At 51.4% G+C, this 16,808-nt stretch overlaps 1 protein-coding gene across 1 annotated transcript in view; it reads left to right on the top strand.

Moving 5' to 3' along the window:
• The window catches only part of TTC7A (tetratricopeptide repeat domain 7A), a 114,569-nt gene that overhangs the window by 32,010 nt on the left and 65,751 nt on the right, over positions 1-16,808 (top strand). The window contains exons 6-8 of the mRNA XM_068986889.1: positions 13,105-13,183; positions 13,999-14,156; positions 14,763-14,826. Coding sequence (XP_068842990.1) covers positions 13,105-13,183; positions 13,999-14,156; positions 14,763-14,826 — 301 coding nt within the window. The remainder of the gene's footprint in view (positions 1-13,104; positions 13,184-13,998; positions 14,157-14,762; positions 14,827-16,808) is intronic.

Raw genomic sequence — 16,808 nt, 5'->3', positions numbered from 1 at the left:
AACCAGGAGGGTGTGTTGCTGGTGGCGTTGGGTCTTTGGCAGCTCTACAGGACTCAAGGCCTCCACCGGGCTGGAGACTGGCAGATAGGGGTCTGGGCTTCCTGCGCCCCGAGTCCCTCAGCATTATCCCCTCCTGCAAACACTGTGGGCTGGGGCCGTGAGGACATTCTGGCAGGCAAGGGGACCTGGGGGAGTGGGGACTCGCGTGCTCAGTGGAGTTGGTCACTGTGCAGGCTGGGTGAACACCTCGCCTTTCTCAAGCCTCCCAGGTGGAGGTGGACCTGCCACACAGGTCACCTCCTCCCCACAGGTGCGGAAACAGGGTCAGGATCAGCTTTCGTTGCTCTGACTGGCTGGAGTCCTATGAGGCCCCTGTGTCATTTTGGGTGTGATTCATTTTGTTAAATTCCACTTTATTCATTCTTTTCACATTTTTGGAATAGAAGACTCTTACACAAGATACCAAAATAAAAAGGTACAGGGGACAATAAGTTTTCCTTCCATCTCCACCCCCTGCCTCCTGGTTCCTCTGTAGGCAGTGTTCCTAGGATCTCGTGTCATTCCCAGATAGTTAGCAGCGTTCCCAAGTGGTTATATGCACGTAGCATTTTCTTCCTTTTTAAAATGCGTTTTCTCCATTTGCCTTTTTTCACTTAAAATGTATCTCTTGGAGATTGTTCCGCATCAGAGCTGCCTTTTCTTCACACTGCTGGGTGGTATTTGTAGTACCCTGTAGTTCAGATGTCTGACTTCAGATGTCCTCAGTTTACTGGGAATTGGTTTACTCAGTTCCCGACTGAGGAACAAATAGGTCACTTCCAGACTTGGGCTCTTTTCAGCATATGCCAGAGTCCAGAACAGAACCGTACGGGTGCATTATTTCAGTGGGAGGGACATTCTGGATTAAAAGGTAAGCATTGGTCATTTCACTAGAGATGGCCAGCTTAGACCTCATGTATGTGTTAGTCACTCAGTCGTGTCCGTCTCTGCGACCCCATGGACTGTAGCCCTCAAGGCTTCTCTGTCCATGGAATTCTCCAGGCAAGAATACTGGAGTGGATTGCCATTCCCTTCTCCAGAGGAACTTCCCAACCCAGGGATCAAACCCTGGTCTCCTGCCTTGCAGGCAGGTTCTTTACCGTTTGAGCTACAGGGAAGTCCTGCTTGAGCTACAGAGATGGCCAGCTTGGACCTCGTAGGGATTTGCATTTCTGTGCCACCAAGATGTGTGGGAGAGGCTGCTTTGTAAGCTCTTACAGCACAGTACAAGCTTTTTTAAGAAAAATTTTATTGAAATATAGTTGATTTACAGAGTTGTGTTAGTTTCAAGTATACAGCCAAGTGCTTCAGTTATACATATATGTACATGTATTTGTCTATATTCTTTTCCTTTACAGGTTAATACAAAATATTGATTATAGTTTCCTGTGCTATACAGTAGGTCCTTATTGGTTATCTATTTTTTATGTAGTAGTATGTGTATTTTAATCCCAAATACCTAATTTTTATCCCTCCCTCCCCCAAAATGAACAATTTATTGGTTACTCCCTCCTTCCTAGTTTATATAAGTAATATGTTTATGGTGGAAATTTTGAAAAATACTTAAAAATATAAAATAGACAAATTAAAAATCACATATTCAATCTTCAGATCAGAAACTGGCAAATTATGACCTTTTGACCAGTCACCTGCTCTTATAAAGTTGTTTTTAGAACATAGCTCTCCCATTGGTGTAGATATCTTCTAGATCTGTGGCTGCGTTAGAGCATCTACAGAGTTATATGACTCCAAGCCTAAGATATTTACAGTCTGACTCTGTACAGAAGAAAATTGTCTGGCTCCCGTACTCCAGATAATCACTATTAACATTTGATATATGTCTTTTCACGTTTTCCTATGTATAGATATACAGGTGTATTTTTTCCTTTTTTTTTAAACAGCAACAAAACAGTATCATAATTTATAGTACGCTGCTTCGTAGCCTGCGTTTTCCACTCAGGGCTTGGTTGCAAGCCTCTTTTGTGTCCTTGCTCGTCTCTTTTCCCTATGAAGTTGCTCCCTGTGGGGTCAGGGGAAGATGGCCAGGCCCACACCTGCAGGTGGGCTTAGGACTTGGTGGGCTGTGTGGCTGGGACAGTCATCCTTGAGCTGGGCTTTGAGGGAAAGGAGATTCCCAGAGACAGGAGGAGTCTGTGTGGGGCAGAAGATAGGATGGGGCTGAGGATTCTAGATGGGAACTTGGGACGCTCCAAGGCCAAATACACTTGGGAAACAGTGAGTTAAAGACTTTCCAGACCCTGTAGGAACTCCAAGGAGCTTGAACGCAGCTGGTAAATTTTCAGGAGGAGGCAAAGGCACGTAAAGTTTTCAGCTTGGTTTGACATGGAGCCCTTGTTTGGGGTGGGACTCTGAGGGGGATCGGCTGGATGGAGGCATGGTTTCTGGCCCAGGCAGCTTTTTCCATCCAGCAGGCATTCCAGTACCATCAGAGCCACATCCCATTTGGGGTGTTGGAAGCTCTGAGCTTCAGCGCTTAATACCTGGAAGAGAAGGAAGCAGAGTCCTTGCCCAGAATGCGGAGCAGGCGGTGGCGAGGCTACTCCCCGGAGGCAGAGGTGGCTGAGATGGCCGGAAGTGGGCCTGGGCCTGGGGAGAGGTGGTCCTGTCCCAGCTGGACCCCAGCCTGAAGGAGATCTGTGCCCCCTCCCTTCTCCCTATCCCACCCTCCTGATAGAGGCAGTGGGTTGCCCCACAAGTCCTGTCCTCCAAACGGTAAGAAAAGGGAGACGGTCCCGGCCAGGAACACAGGCTCCCTCCTTGCTCTTCCCTCATACGTGAACACCCAGCCCAGCACCCTGTTCGCCACAGCTGCTTAGAAAGGCATTAGCATTTATTTGTATTATCTTTTAGAAGCACTCCACAGCTAGATGGGCTGCTGCCTCAAGCTTTAAATTTACACTTAAAAAAAAAAAATTCTCAAGTGCTAGGCCAGGGAGGTGGTGGTGTCCCCATTTGGGATGCGAGGATCAGGAGGCCCAGAGAGCCGAGGCAGTTTTCTTCCCAAGGGTGGTACTGGCCTGGGTGCCCCTGGGTGCCTCACACCAACCAGGCCAGGGAGGTGGGGCCATTGGGTGGCACCCTGTTTGGTCTAGCTCCATCCACCATCTGCTTTTTTGTTCTTCTTTGATTACTGAACCTCAATTTCAGTGAGATGGTGGCCTGGCAGGCTGGTTCCTGTTTTTACTGCTCAGGCAGCTGCCACCTGGCTGCTTCCCTTTAGCAGGAGACTGTTGTCACCCTGTTTTTGCAAATAAAGTTTTATTGGCACATAGCTACACCCATTATTTGCATATTGTCTCACCCACAGAACTGAGTAGTTGGGTTTGAGACTGGATGGCTAATCCTAAAATATTTATTCCCTGGCCCTTTACAGAAAAGAGTTTGCTGATGCCTGCTCTCTGCTTAAAAATTCCTTCCTGTCAGGGCCTCTCGCAGGAGAAGAGGTGCTCTTTTCCTGTAGGGGAGCCCTGTGGAGCAGACGAGTAGATTTTTGGGAGAGGGAACAGTTCTTGATGGCACTGCGATGGCACCCCACTCCAGTACTTTTGCCTGGAGAATCCCATGGACGGAGGAGCCTGGTGGGCTGCAGTCCATGGGGTCACGAAGAGTTGGACACGACTGAGCAACTTCACTTTCACTTTTCACTTTCATGCACTGGAGAAGGAAATGGCAACCCACTCCAGTGTTCTTGCCTGGAGAATCCCAGGGAGAGGGGAGCCTGGTGGGCTGCCGCCTATGGGGTCGCACAGAGTCGGACACGACTGAAGCGATTTAGCAGCAGCAACAGCAGCAGCAGCATGGCTTGTGGGAGCTTAATTTCCCGACCAGGGATGGAACCTGGGCCGCAGCAGTGAAAGCGCCAGGCCCTAACCACTGGACTGCCAGTGAGTTCCCCAGGTGGTTCTGATTTTAGTGTTCTGTGCCCTTCATTCATTCATAAGAAATACCCCTCTTGCTAATACATGCCACGTATTAAGTGCTGAATTTGTGCATTGCTTGCTTGTGCACTTTGTCCTTCCAGCGCTCCTCTGGGGTGAGCACTGTCACTCACATCCCCACTTTACAGATGGGAAACTGAGGCACAGAGAACACAAGTGACTTGTCCGGAGCAGAGCTAGGACTGTGTGTGCTGGTCTTGCCTCGCACCATTAACCACCAGGCTACACTGCCCACAGCAGATACCCAGGTTCAGACCCCATGGCCACCCCCCGAGGTGCTCACAGCCTGCCATGTGTTCCTGCGAGTATGCCCCTACTTGGTGTGCATGGTCTCAGCTTCTGGTTTGAAGAGTCGGTGGTCGTCAGAGCAGGGCTAAGAAATGGGGAGCCACTCAGTGACCCTGAGTGAGTTCTTCTCTGAGTGAGTTCTTCCTCTGCCCCCACCATCACCTCTAACAGGGGGTCTCTGTTTGTCTTGCATCCCAGGGTGTGAGGGTCCAAGAGGAGAGTGGGAATGAAAAGACACTGGCGTATGGAATTCAGAGCACTGTTAACTCCCTCTCCCTGAGGTCCCCTTCCCTTCACCCCTCAGGGCTGCCTGCTCCCTTCTGCATACCAGCTTCTCTGCTGGTATGATGAGGTCAAGGTGAGCATCTTGGACAGCCAGGAGGGAAGGAGAGAGCCAGCAGTTATCAAGCACATGCTGTGTGCCAAGCTGGACCATGTGCTCTGTGAAGGAGGTCATGTGACCCCCGAGGCCAGGGCTCAAATGAGCTTGAGTCAGTTGCTTGACATCACTCCCGGGGGTTCCAGCTTCAGATTTGAGTGGCATGGAAACCCATGCCACTTAAGGTTTTGGGGGTGTCAGAGGGCAGCCTTGGCACTTGTGGGGTGTGTGGGAGAAGGACAGGGTCCCATTGATCCTTGCTGTGCTGAGTCAGGGCTCCGCTTCCTTCTCTGGGACCCTGAGTCACATTCTCAGAGAGCGGCTCCTCTTCCGGAACCCCTGCTCCTCCCCAGAGTTGGCCTGCTTCCTGCCCTGTCTTTGTTCCGGACACTCAAGCTGTGTGTGTGTGTGTGTGCGCGCATTTGCCCATTGTGGGCAGAGGCATTAACCAGCCACCACCCCTCCGGGAAAGCCAGCATCATTTCAGTTCTTTTCTGAGGCTGTCGCTTTGTTCCCGTCTTTGTCCTCTGCCTCCTGAAGCACAAATTTTGGTCCTTAGAGCCAGGATGCCAACTCCCCCAACCCCTGCTCCACCCTGCCTCCCACATATAGACAAATAGAGACTGAATCATCATTTTTCTCCCAGCGAACAGCCCGAACTTTTGAAAACCTGAGTGTGAGGAGCAGTTCTCAGGATGCGCGGCAGCAGCGCGGTCCTTCCCTCTCTGTTTCCTGTGAACTCATCCAGCCCAGAGGTGACCCTGGAATGTGACAAAGATAAAGTAGTCCTGGGTGCCTGGGTGGGCTTTGAATAATGTCTTTATACCTTTCTTCTTGATGGTCGCCGATACTTGTTGAATACTTACTACATATCAGGCAGAATGCTGATGCCTTTACATGTAATCCTGTAAAGTTGGAACTAGTAATATCCCCAGTTTCCTGAAAGAGAGGTTAAGGAACTTGCCCAAAGTCACAAGGCCAGCAGGTGGTGTTGCCAGCAAACCTGGTGCTGAACTGTGTCTGTCCCACCCACAGCCTGGCACCACACTTGAGAACCACGGTCTTAGCTCAGGGTGCAGAGGCCGGAGGTCAGGGGGAGATGGATGCAGATACCTGACACCCCCGTCACCGTCTCTGGGGCAGCTCTGGAGAGTCTTTTAAAGGGCTCCAGAGCCGTTTGCTGGTGGTTAAATTCACTCCCATTGCCTGGGCTCTTGGGGTGTTTGGGAAGGGTTGGGAGAAACCCTTTGCTGTGTTGAAAGAGGTCACAGCCCAATAGGGGAAAGGTGGCTAAGATGGAAAAGCCCTGAGGAGAGACAGCAGCTCCTCTCCCAGCTTGCTGCTGAGAGCCCCCTGAGTGCCGCCCCTAGCTGCCGGGCCAGACCAGGTCCGTCCTCACAGAGCCCGCGTCTGAGTGGGAGCTGTGGGAGCCATGTGTGGATGGTGGACAGTGCCCTGTGCTGGAGGAAAAGAAGGCAGGGAGTTGGGTGCCGCCTGGGACAGGGTGGACTCTAGGGAGACACTTTGTTCTGACAGGCTGGGTGCAGTGGAGTCCCTGGAGCTCCGGCACTGTTGGGTGTTAGAGGACGTTAGTTAGGGCCTAAAGAACAGGAGGAGGTGGTGGTATCTGCTTCTCAGACTCTGGGCTGGAATCTGAGAGATGGAGCTCATTCCCGTGTGGGCGTGGTGTGGACCCAGGCTCCAGAGGGTCAGAGGAGAGCCTGCTGAGAACGGGGTGCCCAGCCCCAGGGGCCAGATGACCATGAGTAGTGCTGGCTCCCAGGGCCTGGCTTGTTGAGGATTGAGGATTGATCCCTCCAGTTGAGGATCTGCATAACTTAAAGGGTGTGGTGCTCTCCACTGTGCAGTGTGAGTGGTGTTTGCTTGGCCTCCAGACAGTGCTTTTCCTTTAATCCTGAGCTTCACTGAGGCCTGGGCCTCCCTCATGCTGCCCGCTTACTCATTCACTGTCTAAGGGACATTCATTTTTTCCAAGGGCCTTGCCCTATTGATCCTGCAGTTAACTTCCCCAGCTGACTCCTGCCCCCTTGCTCTATGACTGATGGCAGAGTTCCTAATTGACCTGGGACTGAAAGTGCTGGCCCGAAAGTCCAGAGTTGAAGGCCCCTCCCAAGGGGCAGGGACCTGGGATACCTGGGTTCCACTTCCCCCTCGCTGCCACCAGAGGGCAGCCGTGGACTCTGGTTGGAGCCTCACCCCAGGCAGTTCTGTGGATGACAACTGCCAGGAGGAGGCATCTCTCAGTTGGGGGTTGGTGAGCCCAGGGTCTTGGCTGTGGGGGAGGCTTGGTTCTCCTTTGCATGGAGCAGTTCCAGGAGTGAAGCAGCAGGGGGTAGCTGAGGGTGGTGCAATGCCAGGGAAACTGTTGATGACCCTGACCTCACTAGAACTGGGTCTCTGAGCATCTCCCAAGAAAAGAATGTGAGCTGCCTGGGCTCCTTCCCCCACAGTGGGCAAGGGGCCATTTTCTCCTTGGAGTGTTTTTTTTCCCTTCCTTCTCCCGAGACGTACAGAGCTCATTCTTGGCTCAGGTCTGGGAGCCAGCTTGGGTTATGTATGTTGAACCAGGTGGGCTGAATGTGTTGTTCATGCTCTTTAAAAAAACTTTTCAGTTGGTTCTTTTTAATCACTAAAGCAATATTTGGTTTTGTACCAAAACCAAACAATAGAGAAGGGAATGTGCATTTTCTAAGGGAGTTGCAGGGCTTGGCAGGCTGTGAAGCCTTATGAAAACACTCTCCCTTTTACTGTGTGTGTGTCTAGGTACCTTAGGAAACCCAGCCTGCTGTTGAGTATAACCCAGTGAGGGATGTGTCCAATCAGCAGTGATTTAGTATTCTCATCAGCCACCCAGTATCTGCAGTGCTGGGAGAGGGCAGGAGACAGATGGCTCAAGGGGGCATCCAGGGAGCAGAGTCACCCAGCAGCGAAACCCAGGAGAGCCTTCTGGTGGTCACGGAGGAGACTTCTTTAGGCAAAGGGAGAACTCGGAGGCCCATCAGAGAAGGCACATTCTTCCAGCCTCTCTCAATGCACAGTCTTTACTTATTGTCCTTACCCACCGCCCATCCCCCACCTCGCTAGACTGGTCCCCTTGCCTGGATGTCCTCAGGGCCCTGCCCAGAAGTGTCACAGTCTTTTTCTGGGGTTGGGAGGGAAGAGGAGAGCGTTAGTTTTTGAAACTGATGATGTGGTTCTGTGGCAGGAAGGAATAGCTTGATAACCATTTGAACTTCACCTGACCCTGCCTTCTGCTTCAGCCCTCCAGCTGTTGGAGCCTGGCTGTGCATTTCTGGGTCTTTGACCAGAAACCTCTCATACGTGATTAGCAGTGCCAGCCCTGAAACGGAGACTTCCAGCCAGAGCCGTGCGTACCAGAGCCTGTTTAGGTTCCATTCAGTGGTGATTCCATGTATTTTCTCATTCCCTGCTTCTCATTCTCCCCCTCAAGAAAATTTGTTGAGCGCCCTACTGTATGCAAAATATTTTGCTAAGCTCTTGAATAAATCAGGGGCGTGACTAAATTTATAGACCATGAGCACCTTACGTGCAAGCCCATAAATGAGCTATTCATTCATCATTCAGTCTCTTAATTCATTCCCCCTGTATTAGTTGGATGCCTGTTGAGAACAGGATAGTTGGTGTTCAATATCCAGTTCAGTTCAGTCACTCAGTCGTGTCTGACTCTTTGTGACCCCATGGACTGCAGCACTCCAGGCGTCCCTGTCCGTTACCAACTCCCGGAGCTTGCTCAAACTCATGTCCATCGCATCGGACAATATCCAGGTACTTGGTATGCAGTGAGCCCTTTGAAAAGACTTCGTCGAGGGAGTCCTGGAGTTCAGATAGCCAGGAAAGGGAAGTGTAACTATGCCAAGTCAGAACACTGTTGTCTTTCTGGAGAGTCTGGTTAGCTAGAAGGGAGTGAATTCTGAATCCCTTGGTGCCTGCAGGGAGCCCACCTTTTCCATTGGGTGAGTGATGGCCTAAAAAGGCAGGCATCTTCAGGGCTTTAATCTTCCCTTTGGAGAATGAGGATGGATTTATTCCACAATAATTTCGAGTGCCTCCTGTGTTCCAAGCATTGAGCTGGTGCCCGGGAATCTGAAGCTTCCCTCACCAATATCATTAGAAGTTGCAAAGGCTGGATGAGATAAAATGCTTTGCAAAATCCTCCCCACTGCCTGCTGCTGACCAGGGGCCCCAGGGAGCTTGCCACCTCCTTGTGTGGCCCACTTGCAGGCTGCTCTAAGACAGGTTGTTTCCATTAACCCATGCCTGCACGCACATCTCCTCTTTCTGCTCCTGACCAGCCAGGGTTTGCTTGAGTTGGAATCCATGGCCTCCTGGTTTGTCTGCGTGCAGCCTGATTCTGGGCCAGGGTTTGTTGGAGGCTCCTGTTTGGACATTGTTAAAAGTGGCAGCTTTGCTCAGAAAGGTCAATGTGAGAGATTGGAACAAAGAGATCTTTCAAACTGGCCTCTCACGGGGTTCAGAAAAGCCCCAGCTCTACCTGGCACTGGCAGTTTAGACCTGTGACAGGATTATTCAGGCTGGTGGGAGAGACCCCAGCTTGTTTCCCATTTCCCGGAGGGGTGAGCTGAGGCAGAGGGGCATTCCCGACATTTCAGAACAGGTTAGCATTGGCCGGGAGCCTGGGTCTCTCCCTGTCTAGCTCTGGCCACCAGAACCTTGGTCGGTTTTTCTCTTTATCTGAATTCAATAAAAATTGGAACTTACCCAAAAGATGCCTAAGGGTGATTACTTTGCTAAAAAATTCTCGGAAGCTTTTTTAGGTGCCCAGTTCCCTTACAGATTTGAAAACAGTAAAAAATATACAACTTTGGGAGCACAAGATCTTGTTAAAATACAGTGCTCATTCCTAAATTGTGAATGTATTGGGAGAAGCAGGATCCCCGGGAGACTGCATTTCTCCCAAATCCCCAGGCAGTGCCAGTACTGCTGACCTGGGAGTGCTTTCTGAGTGTTGATGATTAGAAACCACAGGCAGAGGGAGGACAGTCCTTGCCTGGCAGTGGGAAGGGGAGGACAGTCCTTGCCTGGCAGTGGGAAGAAGGGGTCACAGTCCTTGTTGGCTCTGGCCTCCTGGAAGCAGCCTGGGCCAGGCTGCCAGGGAGGAAGCTGGCAGGTAGCTCACAGAGTGGAAAATCACCCACAGGTCCGGGGTGCTCCCGGCTTCCTCTGGGCCACAGGGCCCCTGGGGAAGCCCCAGGGTCCAACCCTCCTCAGCCTGTGGCCATTTGGCCCAGCTGCTCCAGCAGAGCTCTCCCGCAGACTGAGTTCCCAGAGCCAGCCGTTCCCTCTCTTCTGAGAATTCATGCAAGCTTTTCTCACTCTCCTAGTAATGGTTGCCGTGTGGTTTTCCTCTCAGCTCCCCCTGCTGTCCCTCTCTGGGTCCTTTTCCAAGGCAGAGTCCTCAGCGGGCTTGAAGGACTTCTGCTGCAGACTCTCGCTTCCGGGCTTGTGGGGGCTCCCAGCCTGTCCCTGGGTGTGGCTTGCCTATCAGGGAGTCCTGTTCTCATGTCCCCTGTGGGGGCGGGGCTGATGGAAGGAGAAAGATGGACGCAAAACTGGAGGATCCCCTTGGGTACTTCCTTCCCCTCCCTTCACTCATTAGCTTCTGAACTTCCGTGCAAAACAATGTGGCAAATTAAAACATAAGTAATGTGACCTTTAGGACCCAGATTAGAAAGGAAAGTAGGGAAAATCGCTAATATTCAGTAAGTCTATACCACATGGCTGGTGTCCTCCGGGCTTCACATACATTCATCTTCCTGACAGCACTGTGAGCAAACGAGGAATCCTCCAGCAGACAGGGAGACTAGAACTCAGATTGGCTACCTCGCTGTCCTAAGATTGCAGGTTTAGGATCTGGTTGCAAAGCCAGGGTTTCCATGTCAGGTTGTTCCTCCTGGAACCTAATTGCTTAGTATAGGAGAACTGGAAGACATTGAGGAATCTTCTAAACCAGTGGTTCTCAAACTTGAATGTCATTGGGACCCTCTTGGAAGTTTGATAAAACATGGATTGCTGGACTCTACAGCAGAATTTCTGATCCAGCAGATCTGGAGTAGGGATCCTCAGAATTTGCATTTCTAACAAGTTCCCCTGATGCAAATGCTGCTGGTCCCACCTCAGTACCTCTAGTGGTACACAGATGGTTGTTAAGTGATACACAGACTAAGTTTTTTAAAGTACTTCTGGGGAAAAAAAGGTACTTCTGTATGTAGTATTTATTAGCAAAAAAAGAAATGCGAAACCTGAAGCCAAACAGCTTGTACACTAAATCCATGATTTCAGGTATGTTTGATGAAGGTGGGATGTCTACTGAAGTAAAAAGAAAGAAGATGTAAAGAAAAGTATGGCACAGAACAGTAACACTAATGGTGCACAGCTAGTAGCCGAAAGTGTAGATGTGGCTTGTAGATGATAGGAGCCTGGGAGATGCTGTTTGAAACTGAAGGTGTGATTTTATAGAGGAGACGGCTGCGCACAGCCCGCAGAGGTGAACTCTACTTTCAGTAGCAGCCCCCAGACATGAAGTTTCTAAGGACCCTGTGGTGCCCTGTGCTTCGTGCCCTTTCTGGCTCTTTAGAAGCTCTAGACAGACTAGGGAAGATTGCTGTGATTCTTATTCTATCCCCCAGGTCTTAGTCTCCATTCTCAATCTTACAAACGGGGATCTGAATTTATAATGTTGCTTGCTTGCTTGCTTGCTTGTCGGAAACCAGAGGTTCCCAGAAGGCAAGGAATTGAGCTTCTGTCCTTTTAGGGCTCCAAGCTCAAAGTCCCCAGGAATCTGTTTCATGCAAGGAGGGACTCACGTGACTTCCCGAGCGGTCACCTTTGGCTTTTTACACTCTTTGATTTCTAAATTTGCTGGCCTGGCAGCTGTTGATTTTCCGTGTGATCTAGAGAACCCCCCAGAACAAGTGAGGGCATTTGCTGAGCACATGCTATATGCCCAGGCTGAGGTCCAGGAACAAGACAGGAACCCTGCCCTCAGGGAGTGCACAGTGCGAAGGGGGTCAGCCTGTAAATGGGAAATGACCACAGTGCTATGCTTGCTTCGAAAGAGGACTTAACACGAGGCAAGAGCTACACAGGAGGGCCTGGGAAGGCTGCAAGGCAGAGGTGATATCGAAAGTGATGTGTAAAAACACAGGTTTTTTTAAAAAAAGATGTGTAGGGGAAGGGCTCTTAAAGGCAGTGGGGGAAGCCTGTGCCAAGACTTGACATAGGGAACTGTGGACAGTTGTTCAGAAGGGACTCAAGTGGTGAGAGATGACATGGGAGAGAGGCAAGGAGCAGGCCTGACAGCCTCATGCTGAGGGCCTCAACTGGATTCTGTAAGCCTGTGGGGAACCAATGAAAAGCGAACATGGAGGGGAACAAGATGTCTTTTGCATGTCAGGTGGAGTCCTCAAGGGACAGTGGCAGCAGTTTTTCAAACTCAGGTCACACCCATCAGTGGGTTGCAAAATCTGTTTAGTGGGCTGCTGCAAGCATTTTTAAAAAGGGGAAGTCGCAGGAGATGTAAATTAGAACATATCAGAGTGGATTGCCTTGCGTGTAGTAGAGATAGATAATAGATCAAGAAACGTACTTCAGTTCTATGTAAGCAGTGTGTGCATATATATAGGGTTGCAATGTCAAGTGTATTTCTTACTATGGGTCACACTTTAAAAAGCTTAAGGCACAAAGGCCTGACTGGAGTGGGCGAGACCAGCTGTCGCTGTCATCTAGGCCCCAGGTGATGTAAGGACTGAGAGGTGAGGATGGATTCTAGTGTAGACCAGATGTGGAGGGTGAAGATGGAGAATTTGGGGCTGACCTCAAGTCTGAAAGTTTGACACCAGCCCAGAGCACTTGGGCCAGAATGATATCTTTGAAGTAACCCGATCCTTTTTTTTTTGTTTAATTGGGGGTAATTTCTTTACAATTGCATGTAAACCAGTTGTTGTGTTGGTCTGCCATACATCGACATGAATCAGCCATAGGTATACCTATGTCCCCTCCCTCTTGAACTTCCCTCCTGCCTCCCACCCCATCCCACCACTCTAGGTTGTCACAGAGCAGCTGGTTAAGCTCCCTGGATCATATAACAAATTCCCTCTGGCTATCTGAAAGACTCAGTCTTGGTCCCTTTCTGATGGTGAACCAGAGGCCTGGGTTTCTGGAGGGCTGTAGGAAAGAGGAAGCCTTTGTATCTTTGATCAGTGAAGTCCTGGGCCCCTAGGATCCTGGTGTTACAATTCTGACCTTTCTTACCAATTACTGGATGTTGTCAGATAACATTCAAATGGGCAGGCTCCTCCTAGCATCCTCAGGTCTGATGAGGATGTCTTTGTGGGAACTAGGCTGGTAATGACCCTGCTTCTGCTGTCTTCCCACTAGGAACATCGTGAAAGGCATGAGGGAGCTCCGGGAGGTGCTGCGCACTGTGGAGACCAAAGCAACTCAGAACTTCAAAGTGGTAATGGAGGAGCCCCAGGGCTGGGTGCTGGCTCTGGCTGGTTCATCAGGGCTTGATTTCAGCAGGAGGCTGCAGAAGTCCTAGCAGGCAACCTCTGAATCAGGGATGACCATATGTCGCGTGCAAGTGTGCACGTGTTTATCCTCTCCCTGTCATGCTCACGGCAGACGTTGCTAGTCAACTGCAGCATTCTTTTCCTCCAAGCCTGGGACACGCCCTCAGCATCCTTCTCATCACAGCACTGTGCAAAGCCCCTCACGTTAGATCAGTGCTGAAACCTCCTGACATCCCTTCCTAGCACGGTGGTGTGCTAATTCTCAGGCTTTTGTTTCTGATCTTAATAAAGAACTTTGCCTCGCTTTCCTGCCCCACTTCAGGCCTGCCCTCTTAGGCTTTTATTCACCCCGAATCAGAGCCACAGCTGCTTCTCACTCTACACTTCTCTGTCAAATATCAGGAAGGTGTCTGGTGGAGAAAGCTGCTTGTACCAGGGGGCCTTATGCTCTGCAAGGGCCTGTGAACACTCAGAGCCATGCTGGGCTCCGTGGGGCCAGAAGGAGGAGGAAATGTACCTCTTGTCTAGAGAAGAAAGAGGACAAAAGATGAAGTGGGAGCCATCAAAGGCCAACGGAAGGGGTGGGGGCAGCTCAGTGCTAGAGGCACAGAGAAGGGAGGCGGTTCCTTGGGGGTGGAGTGGTGGGCCTCCTGGAGGGGTAGCACGTGGCCAGCAGGCAGATGTGGCCGGGCCGTGGGTGGAGGGTCCAGCAGGGTAGAGCCAGCGTGCGCCTGCATCTGAGTCCCACCCTCTCTGCCAGATGGCCGCCAAGCACCTGGCGGGGGTCCTGCTGCACTCCCTGAGTGAGGAGTGCTACTGGAGCCCCCTGTCTCAGCCTCTGCCTGAGTTCATGAGCAAGGAGGAGAATTCCTTCATCACGCAGGCCCTGCGGAAACCTCACCTCTATGAAGGAGACAAGTAAGCCCTGTCTGCTCGGGGGACCACTCCAAACTCAGGCCACCGTCCCTGGGGTTGGGTGCCCAAGGTGGCCCCTCTCTCTGTTGTGGAACTCTCCTGCACTTTCCGTCCAGCTCCCTGCCAGGAAGACTCCTTAAAACAGACAGGAGCCGAGTAGACTAGAGAAGGCAGGGCTCACGGTGGGTGTAGGGGGTCCTGTATGGCTTCCAAAGGCCAAACAATTATTTGAGGAGTCCCTGCCTTCATGCACCATCTGTCTTGTTTGTGCCAGTAATTGGAGGTGGGGTCTGTGAGCTTCTTTCCTACTCTTCTCTGCAGCTTGCCGCAGCCACTCGCTACCGGCGGCACTGGGGGCTGGAAGGGGCATCCCCACCCCCACCCCAAGAGCACTGCAGTGTTCCCCGTCCACCACAGCCTTTCAGATCCGTGACTCTGGGGCGCGATAAAGAACTGCAGGCGGAGTCCGGTGCCTGTGAATTATGCAGGGGAAGGCCACCTTACGAGGGCTGGTGCCGACTCCAGGGCAGAAGGGCCAGCGGGGCGGGCCAGCTGTGCTGCTCGGTGAGGGCCGCACTGCAGCCAGACTGCCTGCTTTGTCCTCCACAGCCTCTACTGCCCGAAGGATAACATTGAGGAAGCCCTGCTGCTGCTCCTCATCAGCGAGTCCATGGTGAGTGCCAAGGCGCTACCCGGGCCTCCAGCCTCCGCCCCGTGGGGGAAGCTGCGGGGCTCAGGCTTAGACCACCAGGTCCTGGCTAAGGTCAGTCCCCCGTGGATGCCACTGCAGCAGGCTCTGCTTGCCCCCCAGCGGGATGCGGCTTGCTTATGAGCTTTAGGTGTGGTGTACAAGGCTGCCTTCGGGGGCCTGGGGCCTGCCCTCCAATGACCAGGGACTGAGCTGACAAGTTCCTGCCTCCTACTTCTGGAATTAAATGGTATCATCAGCTTGTCAACAGAATGTTGCATGAACAGCTCAGAGCTGGGTCTGCAGTGATGGAGGGGAGTGGAAGGAACATGTAATTTTTCATGGCAGGAGGCCTAGATGGAGGCTCCAGCCCTGCCACTCAGTTGCTGAGGGCCCTGGGTAGATCACCTAAGCTCTGCAAGCCTCAGCACCTCCCCTCTAAAATGACAGTAACTCACGGGGTGAGATGCCTGTATAAGTAAGTATTCATGTACTCGTGCCAGTCCTTTTTTAATCTTTATTGAATTTGTTGTAATATTGCTTCTGTTTTACATCTTGGTTTTTTTGGTCACGAGGTATGTGGGATCTTGGCTCCCCAACTAGGGATCAAACCCTTACCCGCTGCATTGGAAGGCAAAGTCTTAACCACTCGACTGCCAGGGAAGTCCCATGCCACTCTTAATTCAGAGTATCATCTACTTTGTGCCAGGCCCCTTTCTGGATGCCAGGAAAAGAGCAGCAGACAAAATGGAGAAGACTCCCTGCCCTCATGGAGCTTACATTCTAGTGAGGGAGGTGGGCAGTAAACAAATAAATCTTCAGCTTTCCAGGGTTTCAGGGCCTGAGTGCTGTGCAGAAATAAGGCGGAGGGGATATGGTGTGAAATCCTGTCTAGATTTTTTCTTAAGACCGCTTGTCCTGCCCCATGCAGACACACACGCACACATGTGCGTATACACACACCCATGCCTGTGCCATGGAGGCTCAGTGAGGCGGAGAGATGTGTTGGGTAGTCCAGGAGGTGGTGAGATGAAGGCTGTGGCCCGAGGGGACTGGAGGAGGGGTGGGCAGGAGCAGCAAAGTCGTGTCCTCTGATTGAGGGGCCCCTCAGAGCTTATGAGCTGGGGACCCCTGGGTTGAGAACTAGGTTTCTAAAAATGATGCATCTCAGAGCGGTGACTGAAAGTGGAGTTTAAGAAACCAGGTCCCCCAGACAGCCAGAAACAAATGTCTCTTTGGACACCTGGGCCTGTGTGATGCCAGGGTTTGTTTAGAGAACTCTGGTCAGTGGGTTGTCTCTAGCTGAGCAGGTCCCTCCTGCAAGTAGATGGGGGGTAGGGAGGTGGGGGCGGGGTCACTGGATTAGGGGAGAAAGAGTGTATCCTTCCCTAGCCAGGTAGGGTCCATTCAGATCCAAGAGTGCCCAGGAAGGGGTGTGGATATTTGGATCCCAAGAGCAGAGTGGCCAGGATGTGGTCCTGAAAGATTTGCAGGGCATGTGCTTGAGTAGGGGCATCTAGCTGGTTAGCCTGATGTGGGCATAGCGGTACCAAGGCCAGATCTGGTTCTAATGGGAGAACAGGGCAGTTCGTACAGACTGAACCCCAGTTTATAATTATGGACCCTCAGCCGTAGACCAGCATCCCCTCCCTGCCCCGTGCACACACCTCAGCCATCTCAGCACCTACACCATCAGGTAAGACTGCAGGGAAGTCACCTGCCTTGGGAAACACAGGCCATTATTTTCACTTTCCTGTGCTGAGGGTTACAGTATTGTCTGCAGGTGGGACATCAAAAGGTGAAACTGGAAATGTTTCTTGAGTCCTTTCTCTGCCAGTTTCCAAGCTGATCATCTCTTCTAGTAGGCACTGTTGTTGAGCCATATGAAAAGTAAGTTTCATATTGTTTAATCTAATATTACTATGTTCCCATCTTACAGATATGAAAAGTAAGGTCCAGGACAGATG

This window comes from Capricornis sumatraensis, chromosome 1 (genome assembly GCF_032405125.1).
Source record: "Capricornis sumatraensis isolate serow.1 chromosome 1, serow.2, whole genome shotgun sequence".
Classification (NCBI taxonomy): Eukaryota; Metazoa; Chordata; class Mammalia; order Artiodactyla; family Bovidae; genus Capricornis; species Capricornis sumatraensis.
This window is presented reverse-complemented; position numbering and strand designations above follow the sequence as displayed.